Source organism: Neoarius graeffei, chromosome 14, assembly GCF_027579695.1.
Source record: "Neoarius graeffei isolate fNeoGra1 chromosome 14, fNeoGra1.pri, whole genome shotgun sequence".
Taxonomy (NCBI): domain Eukaryota; kingdom Metazoa; phylum Chordata; class Actinopteri; order Siluriformes; family Ariidae; genus Neoarius; species Neoarius graeffei.
In genome coordinates, this window is record NC_083582.1 from 76,688,513 (window position 1) to 76,714,274 (window position 25,762).

Consider the following 25,762-nt stretch of genomic DNA (forward strand, 5'->3'; position numbering starts at 1 on the left):
TCACCTCAGCTTGCCATTTCTGACAATGCTACATATATTAAATATATCAAATATATTGCACAATAAAGGATTTATAGCAGCATGTAGGATATTGCACATATTCCGGATAGTGAGGTTCATGTCCAGATATAATGGTTGGGGATTATTTAGAGACGAAGAGTCTGATGGCTTGGAAGGGAAAAAAGCTGTTCCAGAACCTGGCTGTTCTGCTCCAGATACTGTGGAACCTCTTACCAGAGAGCAGCAGGGAGAACAGTCCATGATGAGGATGGGTGAGATCTTTTATAACATTCTGAGCCCTGGTCAGATAGCATTCGACTGCAATGTCTTGGATGGAAGGCAGAAACATCCAATCTTTTCTGCTGTCCTCACCACTCTTCGTATGGTCTTCCAGTTTGAGGCTGTGCAGTCCCCAAACCAGACAGAGATGCAGTTGGTCAGTACACTCTCTATGGTGCTCCTACAGAAAGTGGTGAGGATGGTGTGTGTGTGTGTGTGTGTGTGTGTGTGTGTGTGTGTGTAGTATGTTGTTCTCATCCGGCGCAGAAAGTGCAGGCGCTTCTATGCTCTCTTTGTAAGAGAGGCAATGTTGAGGAACCAAGTCATCAATGAAGAGTTATAACATCAATGAAACAGACTTCATGTTAAAACTGTTAAAAATGTTATAATCACGTTGTCTGTTATCACCCAAATGAGGATGGATTCCCTTTTGAGTCTGGTTCCTCTTGAGGTTTCTTCCTTGTGTTGTCTGAGGGAGTTTTTCCTTGCCACTGTTGCCACAGGCTTGATCATCAGGGATAGACTAGGGATAAAATTAGCTCATGTTTAAAGTCATTAAAATTCTGTAAAGCTGCTTTGTGACATTGTCTATTGTTAAAAGCGCTATAAAAATAAACTTGACTTGATCTGCACCCCCAGGAACTTGGTGCTGCTGGCTCACTCCACTGCAGCGTCATTGATGAGAAGTGCTGTGTGACTGTGCCTATTTCTCCTTAAGTCCACAATGATCTCTTTTGTTTTTTCAACATTCAGGACCAGGTTGTTTTCATTGCACCAGTCCACCAGCTGTCTCACTTTCTTCCCTGTTGGCCTGTTCATTGTCATCCTGAATGAGGCCCATCACTGTCGTGTCATCTACATACTTCACAGTGTGATTTGTACTGAACTTGGCAGTTATCTATCTATCTATCTATCTATCTATCTATCTATCTATCTATCTATCTATCTATCTATCTATCTATCTATCTATTTCAAACACATATTCTCTTACAGCGAATTTTAAAAGTCAAAAATTCTTGGATGGGAAATTCTTTACTAAATGTTTTTAAAAATGTAATTGTTAGCAATTTCCTGTGGTCTCATCTCATCTCATTATCTCTAGCCGCTTTATCCTTCTACAGGGTCACAGGCAAGCTGGAGTCTATCCCAGCTGACTACGGGTGAAAGGCGGGGTACACCCTGGACAAGTCGCCAGGTCATCACAGGGCTGACACATAGACACAGACAACCATTCACACTCACATTCACACCTACGCTCAATTTAGAGTCACCAGTTAACCTAACCTGCATGTCTTTGGACTGTGGGGGAAACCGGAGCACCCGGAGGAAACCCACGCGGACACGGGGAGAACATGCAAACTCCACACAGAAAGGCCCTTGCCGGCCCCGGGGCTCGAACCCAGGACCTTCTTGCTGTGAGGCGACAGTGCTAACCACTACACAATTTCCTGTGGTATTAGAGAAATAAAATACTTTGGGTCATTGATTATTTTTGTCCATCAGCACGCTTCATTGTGGTTTATTCCTCCAAGACTTTAAGTCTCTCTCTCTTTTTTTTTACATTATGGGTGAAATTTAGTTACAAAATATGAGCTCTGAGATTTTGAGAACAACAAAAAGTTGTTTCTCATATGTCACTCTACAAGAACAGAAGTGTAGAAAACTGAATTTCTTTTTTTTGTACTTTTAAAAACTTTTTTCTTCTGCTTGAGGAAACAAACGTCCTCTCACTGAGGAGTACGAACACACTTTTGAATAATTTTTGCTTATAACATAAAACTTCTGTCTCTTAATTCTGGGGTTAAAATATCCATTTTTTTTTAATTCAACATTTCCAGAATCTCATCTCATCTCATTATCTGTAGCTGCTTTATCCTGTTCTACAGGGTCGCAGGCAAGCTGGAGCCTATCCCAGCTGAAAGGCGGGGTTCACCCTGGACAAGTCGCCAGGCCATCACAGGGCTGACACATAGACACAGACAACCATTCACACTCACATTCACACCTACGCTCAATTTAGAGTCACCAGTTAACCTAACCTGCATGTCTTTGGACTGTGGGGGAAACCGGAGCACCCGGAGGAAACCCACGCGGACACGGGGAGAACATGCAAACTCCGCACAGAAAGGCCCTCGCCGGCCCCGGGGCTCGAACCCAGGACCTTCTTGCTGTGAGGCGACAGCGCTAACCACTACACCACCGTGCCGCCCATTTCCAGAATAATAATTTAAAAAAACTTATTCGAATTCCATTCAAATTCATGCAATTTTATTTTAAAAATGTGCATTATCAAAGTCTGGTAGTTGATATAGCAGACTTCATTTATTTATTTAGCCATGCCACAAGACATGGAGTCGGTTTCTGTGCTATTTTAAGTGTTAAGCTTCAGTGGGCAGGTGGAGAGTCAGAGCTGAGCCAGTGTAATATCTATTTCCCCCGTCAAGTGTGCATACGGATCTTTAGCTCCTTTTCTTCAACCCAAGCTGAAAGAGCAGCAGCTGGAGGAAACCTCTCTCTCGATCTGGAGCTTATGTTACTTGGTTACTGCCAGCTGGAGGATCAGAGACATGTGCTGAGCAGAAGACAGATACGACACACACTGGACAGAGCGTGAGGGAGAATAAAGAGTGAAATGCTCTGAGGACAATCATATGAGTCTGATCCTCGCTGTCAGGCGGAGTCTGATCCTTATCTAAACAGAAACGTTTTGACGACATCCTGTGCCCTGGAGTTCCACTCATCAGTGATGTGAATATATAATGATTGATTTGAATGTTACAGACACAGCGTTTCAGACAGAGTTAAGGTCCAGGTTTATGTTTATGTTTGTGTGTTTGTGCACGGCCCAACGTTAGATTAAATTTAAATTGCACAAATTACATGCACAATGAAAAACAGTTTAGCACAGAACCTGATAATGAGTCAAATGAAAGCATTAATTTTTTTAAAAATTTTGTGTTGTTTATTGCAAATAGGTGTCACAAAAGTGTGTCATTTTTCGATGTAAATCTCCATTTCATTTAGTGCATGTTTTCAAAAACTTCATTTCTTATGACTCACCCTTGCAGTGTTGAACCGTTACTATTAGAGCTGGGACTTGAGCTCAGCCAAAACTTAGCCAGACACCAAAAAGCAACAGGGTAAAGGATTTTATAAGGGATTAGCGTCAGGCTGCCAGGTCGCTCCGTTGTGTGTAGTTGTCGATGTTGATTTTAAAAGTAACTCAGTAAATTACACGGGGAAATGAATCCTTAAGTCTGAGTGAAAAATACTGTAGCGAGCGTGCAGCGTGGAAGAAGAGTCTGGAGACAGAAACCTTAGTTTCTCAGTCATTAGCCTGTAGCTCTCGATAGCACTGGCTTGACTGCTTTGTGAGCATTCGCTAACACTACTGATGAACGCTACATCGGCTGGAAGGTGACTTCACTGCTTCGCTGACGGCGCCGACTCGCAGTGAAGCTCGCATTGGCCTTCAAGTTAGGTTGACGTGGAGCAGCCTTGGGCTGAGGTGCCCTTGAGCAAGGTACCAGACCCCTGACTGCTCCCCGGGCGCTCTGGTGTGGCTGCCCACTGCTCTGGGTGTGTGCGTGTGTTCACTGCTTCAGATGGGTTAAATGCAGAGGATGAATTTCACTGTGCTTGAAGTGTGCATGTGACAAATAAAGGTTTCTTCTTCTTCTGATAAGCTGATATGTTTGGGCCTTCTCTGAAGGCCTAGAAGGCCCTAATGGTTCCCCTCTGCACCCTTTATATGCTTCTTCTTTGGCAGTCCATCGATTTTGATGATGACATCGGTGTAAAGGGAGTTAGTTATTTTTTGCAGGCACACCAATGAGCTACTAGGCCTGCATGTGTGCGGCAAAAATGTCTACATCGGTGGCATTGAAAGCTTGTTCCTGTTGATAACATGTGACACGTTTGGTGCTTCTTGAGGTACAATTCTCTCCATTATTCCTCCACAGCTCTCTTGGCTCTGCTGAGTTTCTGTCGCCACTTCTTGTGGTCCTCAGCATCCTTCTCCCAGGCTAAATTTATCTCCGTTTATGTTGGTGTATGTGTTCATATATGGTCCGCTTTGTGCGCAAATAGCGTAAGAATATGTGTCGTTGATGTCACCCCCCATGCAGCGGGGGTGAAAATTCATCACTTCAGAGTGTTTTGTCCCCTACACGCCTAAACTGGGATCGCGGATTAAGTGGTTAGCGTTGACTCGGTGCGAGTCAGGAAGGCTATTACTGGTGCAGCCGCGGCGTCTGTTGATTTTTTTAAATTATGATTTTGGCCGCCGAGCCAAGTACCTTAGACTTGCACTGACGTTTTGTTTTCATGCCGCGGAGCTATTTGTATGTATTTTAAATGTAAAGGACTTGCCTGTAGGTTTGTGTGTGTTGTTTTATGTTTGGCATCTTTCCGGTTGTAACGCGTGTCTGTGAGAAAATCGGAGGGGAGGGGTAACAGGTGGGCACAGGGGTTGATAAAGCGCAACTGCCCTGGTAATATGTCACATGATTTTCCCGGACTAAAGCAACCTTCGAGGCCGTGGTTTTGTGGTTGGCGCAGTTAATTGTTTGAAACACGTTGTCAGACCGCCATCACTATTACACACTATATGAAAAATATTTGCCCCCTTGCGATTTCTAATTGCCCCCTGAGTAAACTGTTCCTGGCGCCGGGCCTGGTCTCATCCTCGCCGTCATCCGAGCTTTCTTCTCTTATTTCATCACTGGAGTCGAGAGTACCTCTCCTAGGTTCAAACTGGTACCCTTCTAAGCCATAGCCTGCTTGCAGTGTGTCTTGCGGGATCTCTTCATATGATTCGACAGAGCTGTCGCTTTCACTTGATGCGCCCGACGCCATGATTACACGCTTCTCTCCTCTATTTCAGAGAGTTCCGCTAGTGCAGTGGGTAGCGCTGACATCACGGTCTTTTAAAAATGGCGACTCTTGTGCGGTTTAGCGTATAAAGTATTATATTTACAATTACCAAGATATTTCGTTGTTTTCTAGTATATAAATTTGATAGAATACTTAAGAATACGTTACTTTGTCACATCAGCAACTGTATATATTATATTTGGTACTCCTTTAAGTACGTCTTTGTAATGAAGCTTTTGTCCTCCTTGGTTCCTCTTTCCTCTAGTGAGCTCTCCATAGAACACTATCTTGGGCAGCCGAGTATCTGGCATCCTTCTCACATGCCCTGCCCACTTGAGTTGTGAGGTGGTGATGATTGCTTCTACACTTATGGTGTTTGCTTGTTCCAGAACATCGACATCAGGGATTTTATCTTGCCATTTAATGCCCTGGAATTGGCGCAGGTGTCTGAGTTGGATTCGAGTGAGTTTCTTCAAGTGTTTTTGGTGGAGTATCATGGTTTCTGTGGAGTCCAGCAGTACAGGAATAACATCAGTGTTGTGTACTTTGATTTTAGTGGCGAGTTTGATGCCATGGCGGGACCATAGCCACTTGTGCAAGGCACCGAAGGCTTTATTCGCAGATTGTATGCGCCTATCCACTTCTAAGTCAGAGCTGTTGGTACTTGTAACAGTGCTGCCTAGGTAAGCGAAGAATTCAGTAAGTTTCAGTGCCTCGCCATTCACTTGTATACATAATTTGGGATCTGCAAAGGTGCTGTGCGGAGGTGGCTGGTAAAGCATCTCCATTTTTGACACATTGATTCTAAGCCCAAATAGAGAAGCAGCGCTGGTGAAGCGATCGGCAATCTCTTGCATGTCATCAGGGTCAGTTGCTACGAGGGCTGAGTCATCAGCGTAAAGTAGCTCACAGATGCATATCTCTCTGGTTTTGGTAGCAGCCTTCAGTCGGGCAAGGTTGTATAGCCCTCCATCTATGCGACTTCGAATGTACACACCCTTTGTTAGATCAATAGACATTGCCTCTAGGACTGCTGCAAGGTAGAGAGTAAATAAAGTTGGTGCCATCACACAGCCTTGTTTTACTCCGTACTTGATTTCAAAACTATCACTGATGTCACCTCCGATTGTAACTTTCCCAGTCATTCCATCATGAAAGAGTCTAATCATGGAGATCATTCTAGGTGGACATCCGTAGACTTCAAGCACTTTCCATAAGGTTTTTCTATCAACAGAGTTGAAGGCTTTGGAGAAATCGACAAAAAACACATAGAGAGGTTGGTTTTGCTCAAGTGCTTTTTCTTTAAGTTGTCGCAGTGAGAATATCATATCAGAAGTGGATCTGCCAGCTCTGAAGCCACATTCTGTCAGGTAGTATATCTTCTGAGAGACCCTTTAACCAATTGAGGATGATTTTTTTCTAAGACTTTCCAAGCAATAGATAGCAAAGATGATTTGCTATTGTGATTTCTGCATTCATTTCTCTCACCTTTCTTTTTGTATATGGTGACAATAAGTCCATCTGTAAAGTCTTGGGGTAGGCTCAGGTTTTCCCAGCATGCATTGAACAGGTTCAGAAGCTCTCTCTGCAGAGCAGCACCACCAAATTTCAGGACCTCAGCAGGAATACAGTCTTATCCTAGAGTTTTGCGGTTCCGGCTAGTCTTCAAGGCTTTTTGCACTTCTTCCAGGGTGATAGGGCTGCACAGCTCTTCTCGTGTGGGCCTTCTTTCCAGCCATCTACATGCTGGCAGATCCTTGTTGGTTGAGCAAGTTCTCAAAATGCTCTTTCCAACAGTCTGTAATATCTTTCAGGTCAGTGCAGAGTTTGTTGCCATCAGCATCTCCGTTTTTGACACATTGATTCTAAGATGGGGTGAACGCAACGGCAGCGGGCCTGAGAAGCTTTATATACAGTATTGATACAATAGGAGGTGCACTTTAATTTTATTATAGAAAGCTTGCCAGGAAAGTTCACAGGACTGGTTGTGACCTGAGGTTAGTGTTGCCACCTGTCCCGGTTTTTCCTGATTGTCCCGGATTTTCATGGTCTGTCCCGGAAAAAAAAATAAAAATCCGGGACACTGAATGTCCCGGTTTTTTGTACATAATGGGCAAAATGTGTATTTCAACTTGCGAGCCAGCTGAGAACCAGTTTGCTTTTCCAAGCTCACCGTGCTAAGCAGAGCACGTCATTACGTCGCTGAAAACGTCATTACGTCGCTGAATACGTCATTACGTCGCTGTATACGTCAGTTACGGCGCTACGTTTGCATAAACCTTGGCGCGAATATCAAAGCAAAAACAACACGAAGAAGCAGCAGCAACAACAACAACAATAATAATAATAATGGATGACTTCGCGTTTGTACAGCTGCTGCTTCTCATCGCCTAAAAATGGCGATCTTTCGCGGTCTTTTTTATTGTTGTTGGTCTTAACAACTCCGCCCCCCTGCTGACGTAAGCGGTTCTTTCCTCTGGCCCAGCAGAGAGTTGGTGCTAGCCTGGAACTGGTTTTTCTGGCCCCAGAGCCAGTTCTTTGTCAGTGGAAACAGAAAACCCGGTTCCAAACTAAGCACTGGCCCTGAACCAGCCCTGGAACTGCTTTGGTGGAAAAGGGGCAATGGAGGATGCTTGGACTGATAAAAGAAACAAACAGACTCTCTGTTGCAATGGTGAAGGCTGAGCTTCAAGTCAGGCTAAACTTTCAGTTGTCCTGTACTGAGTTCAAGACATTCATTGAAAATCAGCCAGGACTCATAGCAGCAGCAAAGAAAAACACCAAATATAAATGGAAGATTAGGTAAGGTTTTGGTGAATTAAATGAAATAGTGTAGTGTAGTACATACTCCTGTATGTGCCCAGTTATATCAGTTACATGTCCTCCTATGTATTTGTTTAGCCAAGAGCAGCAGAGGCACAGGCAAGCACAAGCAAAGCACACACCACACTCTAAGCAATCAGGTAAGCTGTTTGACACTACACCTTACATTGTTACATTCAGGTATTCTTAGATACAATGAAAAATTAGATTATTTATTTTTATTCCACATAAGCAAACAAACAGAATTTAATTACAGTATGTATTCCCCTTTTACCTGTGCCCACTACTGCCCCAGGTGTCCACAACCAAAAACTGTTGGAAATAAACCAAAATAATGAAGACCTGCTATATTATGTAAAGCAATTAACTAAACAAATAACTAGCAAAAGTGTCATTTTTACTAATTAGAGCAATACAATTTCAGCATAGAAGGGCGATTTTTGTCTTGGGTTAGATGTGCGAAGGGCGCCGTTGCTTACAAGCAAAAAGGTCGATTGGATGGTCGAAATGTCCAGGATTTCTGTCAGACACAGGTGGCAACCCTACCTGAGGTGTGCATCAGTATTGGGGTACAAAAAAATGGCTGTGCAAGAGAGAGGTTTTTTATTTTCAGACATGAGTGAGCAATCAAAAACCTGTGGGATGAACAAAGATGTAATATAAGCCATGGCCTAATGGGGAGAGAAGCAGATTTGGGACCAAAAGGTCACTGGTTTGATTCCCTGGACCAGCAGGAATGGCTGAAGAGCCCTTGAGCAAGGCACCTAATCCCCTACTGCTTCCTGGGCTGCCCACTGCTGGGGGTATGTCAGGGTCTTGTTGTACGTCGCTCTGGATAAGAGCATCTGTAAATGCCTGTAATGTAATATATATGGGGAAGGCATGGCCTAATGGTTAGAGAAGCAGCTTTGGGACTGAAAGGTTGCCGGTTTGATTCCCTGAACCAGCAGGAATGGCTGAAGTGCCCTTGAGCAAGGCACCTAACCAGACCCTCCAGGATTTCGCGATGTTGCAATTTGCAACTTCAACGCAAATTCAACCAATCCCTGCGAATTCAGGGTGGTGTTGCAATTATATCCAATCACTGCAACTTTCCTGCAAATTTGACCAATCGTTGGTGATGTCCACAAACTACATTCCGCCTTACTTCCGTGTATATGTTCAAGAGAAGGAGTATGTGCACAGTGTTGCCAGATTGGGCGTTTTCCCACCCAATGGGGCGGTTTTAAGTGCATTTTGGCGGGTTTTGAACATATTTTGGGCTGGAAAACGTCAGCAGTATCTGGCAACACTGCATGTGCGAGTCAGTGTTTATGTAGGCTTAAATTCTGTTACTGAAAGTGTGTTATGTTTACAGTGAAGGACTGTGTGCACTTTACATTATTTTTTTACTTAATACAAGAAATTAATGGATGCCAACATTTTTGCCAAAATGCTATTTTATTTTCCATTGTTTAGGCAGCTTCAGCATCATACTGTGAGATTCTGTTCAAATTGTTTTTTTCTTCTATGAAGCCTGAGCCATTTATTTTATTAGTTTATAATTATTGTTTAATTTAGTCTTCAGGAGAGACTGCCTGCACACAGTACTAGTATTAATAGTTTTTTTTTTCTTACATGAAAGCTGAGGCATTTATATTATATTTTAAGGGAACTTCATGTTGTGCTGTGAGGTTCTCTGCACTTTAACTTTTGAACCAACAGGTGCATTTGGATAAGTAAAGCCTATTTTTCTGCATTTTTGTAGTCCTGGTAATCTTTTATATTGGTAAAGTTGTTTATAGGACCATTTCTCAGTGTCTTTGTTTTTTTAATCAATAATTTTTCAGTAATAACTTAATATTTAACATATCACTCAATTTTAATCACAAAAAGAGAAAATCGCAACAATTTCTCGCAACTTTCACTTCCTCCCGCAATGTAATCGCAACAAAAACCTAAAAAACACTGCAACTTTCATCGCAATTTTTTGGAAAACCCCCGCAACATCAGACATTTTAGCCCACAACAATCACAAAAAAGGCCCACGGAATCCTGGGGGGACTGAATAACCCCCACCTGCTCCCCAGGCTGCTCTGGGTGTGTTGTATGTTGCTCTGGATCAGCGTGTCTGCTAAATGCCTGTAACATGTGATCAGAAAGGTCCGGGTGCCTGTATTATACTTCCAATACCCTTGCTTTTTCTTGTACTAAATAATAAATATGATCCTCCATTTTTCAAAATTTGAGTTCTCAAGCTTATTAGCCAGCACCATCAAATACTGATACCTCTTCTTTCTTGTCCTTAGCCTTCCTTCTGGTGCTTCTTTCTGGATTCATGCTGCCAATTGTATCAATATGAAACATAGAAAGTGCTCTCTCGAACCCCAAACCCTAAACGGCAGCCCATGAGCAAGATCCAGCCCTCAAGACCCAAATATCTGGCCCGTGCCGACCCCATTGGCACCAATGTACCTGTAATAGCATGTTAAATAGTGTGCAATGTGTGGAATAAAGTTTGTGTGACTCTACTTTATTCTGACCTCATCCCACACATGACCTCTGACCTACACCGTAAAGCGCGTGTTGACGTCAGAATACGTGCACGCACTCTACAGTCCTCGGCTAGCTCTCTAAACCTGCCTGTCATCTCCACCTGTTATTACCGGTAAGTCACAATCATTAACTGTCCTCAACCAAGAACAACATGGGCTGCGTGAAAAAACACAAAGTTGGCCAGGAAAGCCGTCAGATCAAACGGGACAGGACTGATCAGTTTTGTTTGATTTGACTGGACCACACCAGAAGCTGTTTGGACATTTTGCAGATGTTTACAGCATTAATATTATTGTTGGTATGCAGACATACAGTACATCAGGCCTTTGTAGAAACGTTGGCACAGTTGACTCACTCCTTTCTCACTGTGTACCACTTGCTGTAGTTCTGTTGGAAGTCAGTGGTGTGGTGGTTCGCACTGTCGCCTCACAGAAAGAAGTTTCTGGGTTCGAGCCCAGTGGCCAATGGGGGCCTTTCCGTGTGGAGTTTGCATGTTCTCCCCGTGTCCACGTGGGTTTCCTCGGGGTGCTCTGGTTTCCCCCACAGTCCAAAGACATGCAGGTTAACATGGGACGGCCTTGGGCTGAAGTGCCCACGAGTGGAGGTGCGCATGTACGCAGCAGCTTTACTCTCCTATAATGAACTAAATTTCATTGTACATTTGTGCAGTGACCATAAAGGCATTCGATTCTATTCGAGGCATACTAAATAAAAACGTTTCTAGTTTGAGTCAGATATAAAAAGGTGTGCAACAAGACAAAATTTACCATCTCTATGCGAATAATTCTTATATTATTGTGTGCGTGTGTGAGAGAGGTGCACTGAACATCTCTAAGAATGTAATTTTTCAAATTTTATTTGTCATTTAACTGCTGACATTTTTCATCTATCCCCCCCCTCTCTCTCATTTCCTCTGGATTTCCATTTTAATGTACATAATTAAAATATATCGTAAATTGGAATTTCATACAATTTGTAAAAAAATATAGCGCATACAATAAGGATATTTAAGTTATTCCACGAAATCAAGTCATACATGAGCTGACAGGTGGCGAGGTGCATAGCACCGAGTTGTCTAGAATCCATGTACGACGAAACTGAGTGGAATAACTGTTTTATTCTATCCACATTCACTAGATTTTGAGAAACAGCATTTTTATTTTTATTAAATTCGATAAATAAAAACTTTATACAAAACGTCTGACAAAATCATTTCCGCTTAGAATGTAAACAAATCGGCGAAATGACAGGAGCAATTTGTGAAAAATGCAATAATAATTCTTGAAAAATAAAACAAAAATTGATGTTCTTACCATCAAATACTTTTATTCCATATTTTGTTGTTTTGGGGGGTGTTTTGTTTTTGAGTAGTTTTTATTACATCCTTGGTTGGTTCAGTAAAATGCTCTGCCATTTTGTTTTTCTCTACTCACGGTATGAGCTGATAGCCTTGTAGTAGAGTAGCCAATCAGAGCGTGTAATTGCTCATATCCAGTGAATGTGGATAGAATAAATAATATTGTTTTGTGTGCACGTTCCCAACTTTCCTGAACCATGCAATATTCCACAAGAGGGCAATGTTTTTTCAAGTGAGATTGAGAAATGAAACCGGACCTCAAAAATGCAGAGACTGCTCATTTGTGGACAAAAAACCTTACTGACCCTTTTTACTACTACTACTACTACTAATAATAATAATAATATGATGATGAAAAATAATTTGTTTGTTTATTTACTCATCCATTGTCTACACCCCATATCCATCAGGGTTGTGTGTGAGCTGGAGCCAATGTTATTGTTAGTTCAGTATAGTGCAGAGTAGAGTAAGGCCAGGGCTGTAGTTCAGGGCTCTGGATGAAAAAGGGCCCCAAATCAATCAAACCTACTGGACTTCACTCCCTCCCTCTGGTCAAGGCTTTTTTTATTGTCATTTCAAGCACATACAGTTGGTACAGTCAGGGCCGTCGACAGGGGGGGACAACCGGGTATTTTGTCCCGGGCCCAGGCATGAGGGGGGGGCCCAGAACTGGTCCCTCATGAAGATGCCATTAATCATTCTGTTTCATTTCAAAATGTGATTTGGGGGAGAAAAATGTGCTATATTTGCATTCAATGAATGATTTCTGGTTCTTTTGCCTTTATTGTCTTCGAAAATAGATTCAAGAACCCACCTACCACCCCTAATGCAGAAATGGTTTGGTCTTTGATTAAGGCGCCAAATAACACGGCACTATTCCATCACAACACTTCGACAATAAGCATGCGAGCCCGTTTGCCAACATGCACAAGTCAGGAGCAAAGAAAAGAAAAAAGAGATGAAGAAGCCAAGAGCCTCAGGGGCTCACTGCATAGATATTTAGCTGAGCCAGGTAAGACACATAACTTTTTTCCAGCCCCGTAATGTAACCCCAGCACGCGCGACGCGCCATTCATAATTATAAAGTAGGGGATAGCAGGGTACACTGAGTGAACACTGAAATGCACAGGGCATTGAATTATTTCATAAACATATCGGTTTAATAACACTGTGTTGCATATATCTCAATGAAGCAAAGAATAGCACATTGGCCCGCACTCATATCCAAATGTTTTAGGCACGCTTGCTGAGCTGCGCTGAGCTGGACTCCGGTTAGCTGAAAGCCCGTGGAACGCTGCCTCTTGTTAATTAAACCTTATTTTGTTGGAAATCATCCTGTGTAGATACGACGGCATGTGAAATTGCCAGCTAGATAGAGTTTAATGTAACGAATGGGCTATAAATGGGGTGTTTTGAGGTTAGTCTGTTGCAAAACATTAAACTTTTGCTTAGACTGGATACTCTTCAAACAATTCCCTTGCTCAAGTGAAAAATGATAGGCCTGTATGAAAAGCGCAATTAATGAAAGTAGCCTAATAAGCCCTAAATGAATAAAACAACCTCTGTTTTATTGTTGTTGCTTACACGTTAAGATTTTGAAATCTTCTCGGTCCAGTTCTATATCCAGGGAACGTTGTAATCCTTTTGGTTTATCCGTAATAAACGTGTCAGCCCCCAGGTCAGATAGGCTAATGTTACGTGGTTGGGAGGGTGTCAATTTTTTTGTAACATTCTAAATCGAGTACGGAAAGGACGTTTATGAAAAACAAGACAAAAAAATACACTGAAAAACTCACTGTACACATCACTAGTGGTGATGCTTGTATGTTCAGGTTTTGGGAAAGCCATAACTCCGTTCTCATTGAGGCCCGGTTCCATCCCGTAAACAATCATTTTGGTTTATCAGCTACCTGCGCTCAAACATGTCACAGGAGAGGCTCAATGGGCTGGCTATGCTCTCTATAGAGCGCGAACTTGCAAAGAAGCTGGACTTCAATGACCTTATTGACGACTTTGCCACAGCAAAAGTCCGGCGCATTGCATTTCGCACCTGAATAGTTGCAGACTAAGGAAATGTTCAAACTGTAAATATGTAGAAATGTTGAAATAAAATGGTTGACTGTTATAATGGGCTTGGAATACCTGTTATTTAAGGGTTGGAGTGAATGGAGACTGTGAAAAGAGGGTGTTGGGTGTGGGTGGTTGCTGTGTGGCGATGTGCGTGCGCGCGTATGTGTGTGTGGGGGGGCCCACTCAGATTATTTTGTCCCGGGCCCAGCCAAAGCTGTCAACGGCCCTGGGTACAGTACACAATTAAAACGAAACATTTCTCCAGGACCACGGTGCTACATAAAACATCACAGGACTACAAGTCTACATCTAACAAGATAAAGTGCAATGAGTGCAAACATTACAGACTATAAACTACACGAACAACATAAAATGCAAAACATTTAAAGTGCAGACATCAAGGACAGTGCAAAAACGACAACTAGCACAGACAGACAATACAGTAGCAACCAGTTCCACTGTACCTGTTACTGATAACGTACGGAAAGTCTGAGTGTGTGTTTTGAGGTAGCAATATGGTAAAAAAATAAATTTAAACATTGTGCAAATTGATAAGCATTGTAAACATTGTAAAAAGTGATGTGTATCGTTCTTCACGGTGCAAACGCTGCAGTGAGAGTGGTGTGTTCAACGATCCGCGCGTGTATCAGTCCAGTCCCGCAGAGTTGAGGAGTCTGATGGCATGCGGAAAGAAACTGTTTCAGATCCTGAAGGCCCGGTACCTTTTTCCACACGGCAGGAGGGTGAAGAGATCGTGTGAGGGATGTGTGGCGGGGATGTGTGGGGTCGTCCTCAATGCTGGTGGCTTTCCGGATGGAGAACAGAGACTCCGATGATCTTCTCAGCTGTCCTCACTATCCACTGCAGGGTCTTGCGAGCCGAGACGGTGCAATTCCCAAACCAGACCGTGATGGAGCTGCTCAGTATGCTCTCTATAGTCTGTCTGGAAAATATAGAGGCTTTGCAGTGTCATGTGACCCCCGTAGCAACAGTAACTACGTAGCCATGACAGGAGGCAGCTTGTAGTGCTTCGTTCTGAACAAAACAAAGACATCAGATTTTTTTTTATTTACCAAAAGTAATTCATCAGGAGGTAAAAAAAAAAAGAGAGATTTTGAAATGTAGAAGGGAAAAATGGCTCGCAAACATGCAAAGTGCAGCGAGGTGCTTGTTCTTATACATAGCCCTTTTCCACCAAATCAGTTCCAGGGCTGGTTCGGGGCTGGTGCTGGTTCACAACTCGTTCAACTTGCGAGCCAGCTGAGAACCAGTTTGCTTTTCCATAGCTCGTGGTGCTAAGGGGAGCCACGTCATTACATCGCTGTATACGTCAGTTACGTCACTACGTTTGCATAAACCTTGGCGCGAATATCGAAGCAAAAACAACACGGAAGAAGCAGCAGCAGCAACAACAATAATAGTAATGGATGACTTCGCGTTTGTACAGCTGCTGCTTCTCGTCGCTTAAAAATGGCGATCTTTCGCGGTCTTGTTGTTGGTCTTAACAACTCCGCCCCCCCGCTGACATAAGCGGTTCTTTCCTCTGGCCCAGCAGAGAGTTGGTGCTAGCCTGGAACCGGTTTTTCTGGCCCCAGAGCCAGTTCTTTGTCAGTGGAAACAGAAAACCCGGTTCCAAACTAAGCACTGGCCCCGAACCAGCCCTGGAACTGCTTTGGTGGAAAAGGGGCAACAGAGAGATGGACATGAGCTTGAGCATCTCACTGCACTTTGTCTCAAGCTCATGTCCACTTCTCTGTACCAGAACGAGCACCTCGCTGCAGTTCTGAAATTATTATTATTATTATTATTTTGGAATTCTTACTTTCATGGAAATGAAGTGAGCATCCCACAAAGTTTCTGATCTCTCCGTTCAACACTAAGTCCTGCTGAATGTTTTTCCCCCCTTCTACGTTGAGAAATTTCTCTATTTTCTCCCTGATGATGAATTATTTTTGGTAAATTAACAAATCTGATGTCTTTGTTTCGTTTTGAATGATTTGCACATCCAAAAACGCAGCAAAACCTTCCCATACTGATCAGTAACAACTAACTCATCTGAATGAAGCACTACAAGCTTCCTCCTGTCATGGCAGCATAGTTACCGTTGCTATGGGGGGGGGGTCATGTGATGTTGCAAAGCCTCTATAGTCTACAGAGAGATGGGAGATGACAGACGGGTTTTTCTCAGCCTTTGTAGGAAGCAGAGACGCTGCTGGGCTTTCTTGGCTGTGGAGCTGGTGTTGAGGGACCAGGTGAGGTTCTCCGCCAGATGAACACCGAGGAATCTCTTTGATGCTCTTGACAATCTCTGCGGCTGAATCCTGGACTTCCTGACTAAACAATCACACTGTTCGGATTAGACGCGACACTTCCTGCACCATCACATTCCAGGGTTCTGTGCTCAGCCCGTTGTTGTTGGCACAGTGGGACTCAAACTGTATCATCAATTTGTAGATGATCCCACAGTAGCAGGACTTCCTGAGCAACAATAATGAGATAGGATGTATCACTAACTGCTTAGGAGCCTTGACCAACCCAAGCTGTGTGCTGGGGGAAACCATGCCCTAACGGTTAGAGAAGCCGCTTCAGGACTAAAAGGTTGCCGGTTTGATTCCCTGGACCAGCAGGAATGGCTGAAGTCCCTTTGAGCAAGGCACTGAACCCCCAACTGCTGCTCTGGGTGTATTCTACGTTGCTCTGGATAAGAGCGTCTACTAAACGTAATGTACTTCCTGTCTGGCCTGGGGTTAGCCATTAGAGTTTTATTTTTCTCTGTTTAGCTGTACTTTGTTGGCTCCTTTGTGTGGTTGAGTTGTTTTCCTTGGCTGTTTGCTGATAGTGCAATATTCTGTTAATGTAACCACGTGTTGTTCTGTCACTTGTTCACTTGGCACTAGAACTTTCTGGTCTAGAAGTTCAGCATTTCTTGTACCGGACTTTTTCACTTGTTATACGTCGCTCTGGATAAGAGCATTTGCTAAAGGCCATGTAATGTGCTGGGTGAGATACGTTGAGGTTAGAGGTTTGATTCAGGTGGATTTTAGTCAGGTACAGTAAGTTTGAGTGGTCAGGTCCAGCCGGCTGTCCCCCTTTTTTCCTCCACAAGCTCTAAACTGTTCTTTTGTAAAGATATTTCTTCTTTCGTCTCTGCATCCTTCCTCTGAGAAATTAAAATAATGGTTGACCAACACAATAAACACAACCGACACAACCAAAAAGCTTCTCCACGCTGTTCAGGAGGACATCAATGCATGAGATGTCTCGTGTATTTTCACTGCTGAATGCTGAGATCATGGAGGAAATAGCAAAGAACAGGAGGAGTATGATGAAGGGCAAGCTGTACAGTGTGATCTGCATGCCCCCTGGTTCGGATGGTCTCTCTTCACTGGGAACGGTTTTCACCGGAGCTGGAGCAGTCTCCTTCTCCTTTATGCAAGTCTCGCAAATAATTCCAGGCAGGCGCAAACGCCCCCTTTTGCGTACCTCTTCTATTGTTTTTTGCGCCTCCTCGATCCGCGTGACAGTTGCCTTCATGTGCTCGAAACAGTTCTCATGCAAGGCCAGTAATTCGTCAATCTCTGCATTTCTCCTCACAATGACCTCCTCTTTCTGTGTGAGCAGGAACTGCATATCCTCCAGGGCACATTTGGCTGAAAACATAGATCTTTTGAGATGTTCTAATCTTGTTTGCTTGACTTTTTTATTTTGGAGGATGTATCTCAGATCCGCGAGCGCGTCGAGAATGGACTCGGTTTCCCGCTCCTCCTCTTTCACGCGCTCCTTCAGTTCCTGCTCTCTCGCACAGGACCGATCGAGAGCCTCCAGCATTGTGGGCTTCTCGATGTCGAACAGAGAGATGTCATTCAGGATCATCTGCAGATGCGCAACCTGAGCCTTCAGACTCGTATTTTCCTCACGCAGCTGTGAGTTCTTGTCGTGCGTGCTCTGGTCAGGGGAACTCGATGTGGACACATGATCATCATCAGACGCGTGTTCCATCATCCACTCTGACAACAGTACTATAATAATACAAAAATATTATATTAATAAAGCAATAATAATAATAAATATTGCTAGAACTTTTAAGAATGTGTCAGTCTTATTAATAAGATGGTATTGAGATAAATATGATGACAATTGAGATAAACTATGAACTCGCAATCACCATATGCTGTTTTTATTTTATTTTTAGTTCGGAGTTTAAGAGACTCTTCATACTGTACCGGGTGAGTTTTCAGGTGATGTAACATATTTGTAGTGCTGCTGCCTTTCGTGATGAGTTTTTTTGCACACTTTACAAATTGGCATTTGCTGCTCCACGTCCTCCTCGCGATATCCAAAAAAATGCCAGATGACTGACCCCTTACTAGTTCTTTTAGGAACCAATTCGTCCGCTTCCATTTTTAATTTGTCGCTGAAATTGACAGAGCTTACACGGTAGCCTACGCAACATCAGCGATTGCACGAACTGAGTCAGCGCTGTAAACCGAAACTAGAAAATCTTCCCGGAAGTTCCTTTCAGCACCGAGATGTCGCCCGGGATTGGCTGGCGAGTGCGTGACGTTATTGTTTTTTTTTACCCTTAGGCAGCCTCTCGCGTTACTGCCTGAGGGACAGGGAGAAAACCACCGGAAAAGGTTTTAAACAAACGCAACAAACACGAAACAAACGCAAGTTGGCAGATGACCATAAAATACTTGATAGTTACGATATAATAATTTTATGTCTCTCACACAGAATTTTTGGAGATATATCGAGTATATTCGATATATCGCACAGCCCTACTTTCATCCCTGAGTAGATGAAGTAATTTAAAAAATAAAAGTGCTGTGATTTATATATTTTCTTTTCTGATTCATAACAGAATCGAATGTTTATAGAGTATTTGGAATCCGATTGCAATAAATAGAATTAGACCAGAATTAAATTCCTAGCATATCAAAATTACATGCTTGAAATATTCAGATTTTTCTATTCCATTTAAAAAATTTTATTTATATATGGCCCTTTTCCACTACCCTTTTTCGGCTCACTTCAGCCCGACACGGCTCGCGTTTCGACTACCTCAGAACGGCACGACTCGGCTCGCTTCAGCCCTGCTCAGCACCCAAAACTCGCACGGTTTTGGAGTGGGGCTGAAGCGAGCCAAACCAAGCTGAGTGAGGCTAGGGGCGTGAGCAGACACTCCCCTGTGCACTGATTGGTGAGGAGGAGTGTCCTCACATGCCCACACACGCCCCGCGAGCACGCTGGGATCTGTAAATGCCATAAACCCAGAAGAAGAAGAATTACGAATTACGAGAATTTCTGAAGCCTTATGCGCCTCACCTCATCTATACGCTCTTGCCAGTATCTGTTGGCGTTGTCGGTGACAACAAGCCACAGCACCAAGACCAGCAACGCTAACAACTCCATGTCCTCCATGTTTATTGTTTACTATCCGGGTCGTGAGACTACCGCTTAAAAGGTCACTGATGTCACTGTTTGCGCCGCTTAACGACATCACGTGACGTCCACCCACTTTCGCTAACTCCACCCAATGTGTCCACCCACTTCCAGCCAGCACGGTTCAGCGCGGTTGTAGTCGAAATGCAACTCCAACAGCCCCGCTCAGCTCGACTCAGCACGGCACGGCTCAGCCGCGTTTGTAGTGGAAAAGCGGCATTATTTATTTCAGTTTGTTGTAAATAACTACCACATATTACAATATCAGTAGATATTTTATATGTTGGTTCGAGGAATGACATGCGACCTTTGACCTGGATTTTCATGTAGTTACGATGTCAATTTCCTGTTGATATTTATTGGTAAACTACAAAACTAGAAATTAATACAAAACAACGAATGATGAACAAAATGTGATCTACGAAAATACATAGAAAGTGGAACAAAAGATTTTCTGACGCAGGTTAAACATTATCAGTTCATTCGTTTACAAACATTAGAATTACTTCCTCATTTACGTAAAACACCGACATCCATATAGTTATATAAAATATATTTTGTACTAAATATAAGTCTATGGAAAACACATTGTAAATAAAAATATGTTTTGTTAATGCCACATACCAATTTTTTTTTATAAATAATTATCTGGATGTCTATAATTGTGGAATGGTGTCACGTGATCTCATACGCTACGTAATCGGGAATCAACTCGCTTTTTTTTCCAGTGGAAGTTTGAGTAATTATTCATGCACAATTTACCAATAAAAGTGCTGTGAGTTATAATAATTTTTTCTGATTCATAACAGAATAGAACATTTATAGAGTATTTGGAATCTGATTGCAATAGAAATTAGATGTATTGAAAGTCTTTTCTACTTTTGCAACAGCCAAAAGATCGTTAAGGTGTCGATAATTGTAGCCGCTACTCTAGTGTTTATACGAAAGAATACATACTAGTGCATCTCAAAAAATTAGAATACCATGAAAAAGTTCCTTTTTTTCATAATTTAATTCAAAAAGGTAAACTTTCATATATTCTATATTCATTACATGTAAAGTAAAATATTTAAAGCCTTTTTTGTTTTAATTTTGATGATTATGGCTTATAGCTCATGAAACTCAGAAATCCAGTATCTCAAATTATTAGAATATTCCCTAAGATCAATCAAAAAAAGGATTTACAATCCAGAAATGTCCAACTTCTGAAAAGTATGTTCATTTATACACTCGATACTTGGTTGGGGCTCCTTTACCATGAATTACTGTATCGATGCGGTGTGGCATGGAGGTGATCAGTCTGTGGCACTGCTGAGGTGTTATTGAAGCCCAGGTTGCTTTGATAGTGGCCTTCAGCGTATCTGTATTTTTGAGTCGGGTGTTTCTCATCTTCCTCTTGACAATACCCCATAGATTCTCTATTGGGTTCAGGTCAGGCAAGTTGGCTGGCCAATCAAACACAGTAATATCATGGTCAGCAAACCATTTGGTAGTAGTTTTGGCACTGTGGGTAGGTGCCAAGTCCTGCTGGAAAAGGAAATCAGCATCTCCAAAAAGCTCGTCAGCAGATGGAAGCATGAAGTGCTCTAAAATCTCCTGGTAGATGGCTGTGTTGACTTTGGACTTGATAAAATACAGTGGACCAACACCAGCAGATGACATGGCACCCCAAATCATCACAGACTGTGGAAACTTCACACTGGGCTTCAAACACCTTGGATCCTGTGCCTCTCCACTCTTCCTCCAGACTCTAGAACCGTGATTTCCAAATTAAATGCAAAATGTACTTTCATCTGAAAAGAGGACTTTGGACCACTGAGCAACAGTCCATTTCTTTCTCTCCTGAGCCCAGATAAGACACTTCTGACATTGTCTCTGGCTCAGGAGTAGCCTGATATTAGGAATGCGAAAGTTGTATCCCCTTTCTTGAAGCTGTCTGTTCGTGATGGGTCTTGATACACTGACACCAGCCTCAGTCCACTCCTTGTGAAGCTCTCCCAAGTTCTTGAATCAACTTTTCTTGACAATCCTCTCAAGACTGCGGCCATCCCTGTTGCTTGTGCACCTTTTCCAGCCACCCTTTTCAGCAATGACCTTTTGTGGCTTATCCTCCTTGTGGAGGGCATCAGTGATCATCTTCTGGACAACAGTCAAGTCAGCAGTCTTCCCCATGATTGTGGTTGTGTGTACTGAACTAGACCGAGAGATACACTGTGTTCATACTGTTTTACTCAAACTCGAAATGAAATATTCTAATAATTTGAGATGGTTTTTTTTTATGTTTTTGTACTGTATGCCATACTGATTAAAATTAAAATAGAAAAATGCTTGAAACATTTTAGTTTATGTGTAATGAGTCTATAATATATAACATTTTCACTTTCTTAAATAACTGATGGAAAATATTGAACTTTTTCACAATATTCCAATTTTTTGAGATGCACTAGTATGTGTTATTTACCAGCTGGGAGGTCCGTATGGTGAAATACCGTGCCCGAGGTCTTGAAAGTACTGAGCGAGGCTCTCTGGGCCGAGGTCAGTATTCAAGGCCATAAGCTGGTAAATAATATATACATTTTTTTCTTTACCAAATTCTAACAGAAAACGAGAGCACCCGAAAGAGAAAACTGAGCCGAGCCGCCATTTTGAATCCTCATTCACAGCTGTAATGCAAATTGTTTCCTCCTCGGTATACAAGTGCACTTCCATGGCAGGAAAAAAACTACATTTTGCTGCCTATGTAGTCCCCTATTTATACAAAATTGAGTCATTCAGGATTCAGCCATGTTTTTGCTCGGCGTTAGCAACAGTTACAGGTTTTTAGTTTTCTATTTGGGCGGCATGGTGGTGTAGTGGTTAGCATGGTCGCCTCACAGCAAGAAGGTTCTGGGTTCGAACCCAGCGGCCGGCGAGGGCCTTTCTGTGCGGAGTTTGCATGTTCTCCCCGTGTCTGCATGGGTTTCCTCCGGGTGCTCTGGTTTCCCCCACAGTACAAAGACATGCAGGTTAGGTTGACGTGGGGCGGCCTTGGGCTAAGGTGCCCTTGAGCGAGGTGCCCCGGGCGCTCTGGTGTGGCTGCCCACTGCTCTGGGTGTGTGTGTTCACTGCTTCAGATGGGTTAAATGCAGAGGATGAATTTCACTGTGCTTGAAGTGTGCAGGTGACGAATAAAGGTTTCTTCTCATGAAATCTCATCTCATTATCTCTAGCCGCAGGCAAGCTGGATCCTATCCCAGCTGACTACGGGCGAAAGGCGGGGTTCACCCTGGACAAGTCGCCAGGTCATCACAGGGCTGACACATATGCCACTTTTCCACTACAAACGCGGCTGAGTTGGGCTGTGCTGAGTCGGGCTGAGTCGAGCTGAGTGGGGCTGTGGAGTTGCATTTCGACTACAACCGCGCTGAACCGTGCTGGCTGGAAGTGGGTGGACACATTGGGTGGAGTTAGCAAAAGTGGGTGGACGTCACGTGATGTCGTTAGGCGGCGCAAACAGTGACATCAGTGAGCTTTTAAGCGGTAGTCTCACAACCCGGATAGTAAACAATAAACATGGAGGACATGGAGTCGTTAGTGTTGCTGGTCTTGGTGCTGTGGCTTGTTGTCACCGACAACGCCAACAGATACTGGCAAGAGTGTATAGATGAGGCGAGGCGCATAAGGCTTCAGAAATTCTTGTAATTCTTCTTCTTCCGGGTTTACGGTGTTTACAGATCCCAGCGTGCTCGCAGGGCGTGTGTGGGCATGTGAGGACACTCCTCCTCACCAATCAGTGCACAGGGGAGTGTCTGCTCACGCCCCCAACCTCACTCGGCTCAGTTTGGCTCGCTTCAGCCCCACTCCAAAACCGTGCGAGTTTTAGGGGCTAAGCAGGGCTGAAGCGAGCTGAGTCGTGCTGTTCTTTGGTAGTCGAAACGCGAGCCGTGTCGGGCTGAAGTGAGCTGAAGCGAGCTGAAAAAGGGTAGTGGAAAAGGGCCAGTAGACACAGACAACCATTCACACTCACACCTACGCTCAATTTAGAGTCACCAGTTAACCTAACCTGCATGTCTTTGGACTGTGGGGGAAACCGGAGCACCCGGAGGAAACCCACGCGGACACAGGGAGAACATGCAAACTCCACACAGAAAGGCCCTCGCCGGCCCCGGGGCTCGAACCCGGACCTTCTTGCTGTGAGGCAACAGCGCTAACCACTACACCACCATGCCGCCTGAAATGTTTTCTTTTATTTCTTCTTCCTCAGGGTAGTAAAACTTGCTTTCGCTGTGAACACTGTCGTTATCGCTATCCATGCTGTAAAATTAATGCTATTCTCCTGACAAATGCTGGCAAAAATTTACAAGATTTTTGATAATCTTATAAATAAATCTTGTAAAAAAAAGAATAAATGTTGACAAAAAATGCTACTATGTATGCTACTAGCATACAATCAAGAACTGGATTGGGATGAAATATGGCTCAATCTCTCTCAAAGTTCAAAGCATCTAGCTCACCAGCTAATTCACTACAAAACTATCCACAGAGCGTATGCAACCCCTTACAGGAAGTTCCAGATGAACCGTGCCCCAAGCCCTATCTGTAACATTTGTAATGCTCTACCTGGCACATTTTTACATATGTTCTAGGAGTGTCCCATAATTGCAGATCTGTGGTCTAGTGTAATAAAGGACCTCTCAAAACTGCTGGGCATCAATATCCCAAAAACACCACACATTTGTCTTCTGAATGGCATCACTGATCTAGACTATGCCCTTATTCAACAGAGAATGCTGATGACAGGCTTTACAGCCACCAAAAAAGTAATTTTGCAATTATGGATTAACCCCCAGGTTCCACCTCATAAACTTTGGATTAACTACTTGGACAATATCGTTAATTTAGAATATCACACAGCTAGACTAAACAAGGCCATGCCTTCCACTTTACAGAAATGGCAATCATTCCTAGGTAGAATTCAAGATTTAAGTAAATCCCCTCTTCAGTGAGTGTACCTACAGTATGTCTACATAATTTTAATTTGTATTACTACCATTACTGTGTTTTGTTTTTGGCTGAGTGCTTTTTTCTTCTTATGTTTTTACTTATCTGTTTTTCTCTTTCCTTGTAATGCCCTTGTGGGCCATACCCTGGTATATGGACTGAAAGGACTATATGGACTGTATGCATCTATCCATGTGTACCAGAAGTTTTTTTTTTAATGAATGTACTGTGTAACCGTCTGCCCCCCCCAAGAAAAAACAATAAAAAAGTTGATCACAAAAAAAAATGCTACTATGTTTGTTGTTGTTGTGAACAAGCGAGTCGCCAGAGATCCGTAACCAGGGTCTGTATTGTAGGATACGGACCCGCTCGCCAGCCAATCAGAGCGCAGGATTTGATGGATACCGGACCGCAAAAAAAATAAAAATTATTATTTTGATTAATATTCACAGCTTTCAAGGCGAACCTCGAAAAAACTGTCTGACCCACATCCAATTGCATTTAAATTAACTGAAATCGACACTCGCATTTCTGACTTCCGTTTTTTTTAAATCTCATTCCGACCACTAAGATCTCAATATTTTCCATCAAAACAACTCCAGTTCTATTCTAAAATAGTTATTTATTTACAGGAATCAGTTTGATTTGCAAAAATAAGTAGGTAAAGCTCTGAAAACTCATTTCAAAGTCTCCCGTGAATCAGAACATCAAAACTAACAGAGGGAAAATTTTGATGAATCCTTCATTATTGTTCCGACTTCAACCTGCCGTTACTCCCAAAGTACTGAACAGGTGTTAACCAGATACACTTCTTTGGAAAGCAGAGATTATAAACTTTTTAATGAGAGGATTCACGATAGAAAGAAAATATTCAAAGTTTCAGCAATGACAGATCTGGAAACTTAGATGAGCGTCTGGATGATCCGCCTATTTAGATTTCAAATCAGTTTAGATTGTAAAGGTGCTACAGTCCCATAGGTTATGTTTGCATTCTGATATTGAATAAACTGCATAATAATAATAATAATAATCAAGCTTCAACCAATAATAATAATACTCACAATAATCAAGCTTCAACCAAACACAGCTCCTCACAAATGAAGCGCGCGTGAGCAGCTCGTTTTAGCCTGATCACGTGACGCCACAGTGTTCCGTGTCACAATCGATTGCGTTCCTTCCTGGCTATGAAGACGTGACGTCATAAAGACGCGTCGAGAAAGTCAGCGGCGCTGATTTCTACGTAAAATATCTGGAGAGCTCATTGGCCAATCCCACTGAGCTCTGGAGCGCGCATAGGCTCGTCAGAGTGAAGCCACCTAGCCGCCATCTTACCACTCTCTTCGCGTATATTTAGCTTATGTGTTAAACCAATAACAGCGAAGGAGAGCGCTATAAAGA

General features: G+C 43.0%; 1 protein-coding gene across 2 annotated transcripts; it reads right to left on the reverse strand.

Annotated features, from left to right (window-relative positions):
• Nucleotides 1-12,213: 12,213 nt before the first annotated feature.
• Nucleotides 12,214-25,511, reverse strand: LOC132898603 (uncharacterized). Of its 2 annotated transcripts, XR_009656559.1 has the most exons (3): nucleotides 25,426-25,511; nucleotides 16,042-17,958; nucleotides 12,214-14,974 (listed from the first exon to the last, which is right to left on the reverse strand). XR_009656559.1 is itself a non-coding variant. In XM_060940318.1 (2 exons), the coding sequence occupies exon 2, from the start codon at nucleotides 17,939-17,941 to the stop codon at nucleotides 17,108-17,110; it is 834 nt and encodes a 277-aa protein (XP_060796301.1). In that variant the 5' UTR covers nucleotides 17,942-17,958; nucleotides 25,426-25,511; the 3' UTR covers nucleotides 12,214-17,107. The 2 variants fall into 2 exon arrangements, 1 of the variants encoding a protein (XP_060796301.1); XM_060940318.1 differs by having other exon boundaries at nucleotides 12,214-17,958.
• Nucleotides 25,512-25,762: the final 251 nt, after the last annotated feature.

Coding starts and splice junctions, on each gene's coding strand:
- LOC132898603 (XM_060940318.1), bottom strand. CDS start 17,941: ATGATGGAACACGCGTCTGATGATGATCATGTGTCCACATCGAGTTCC.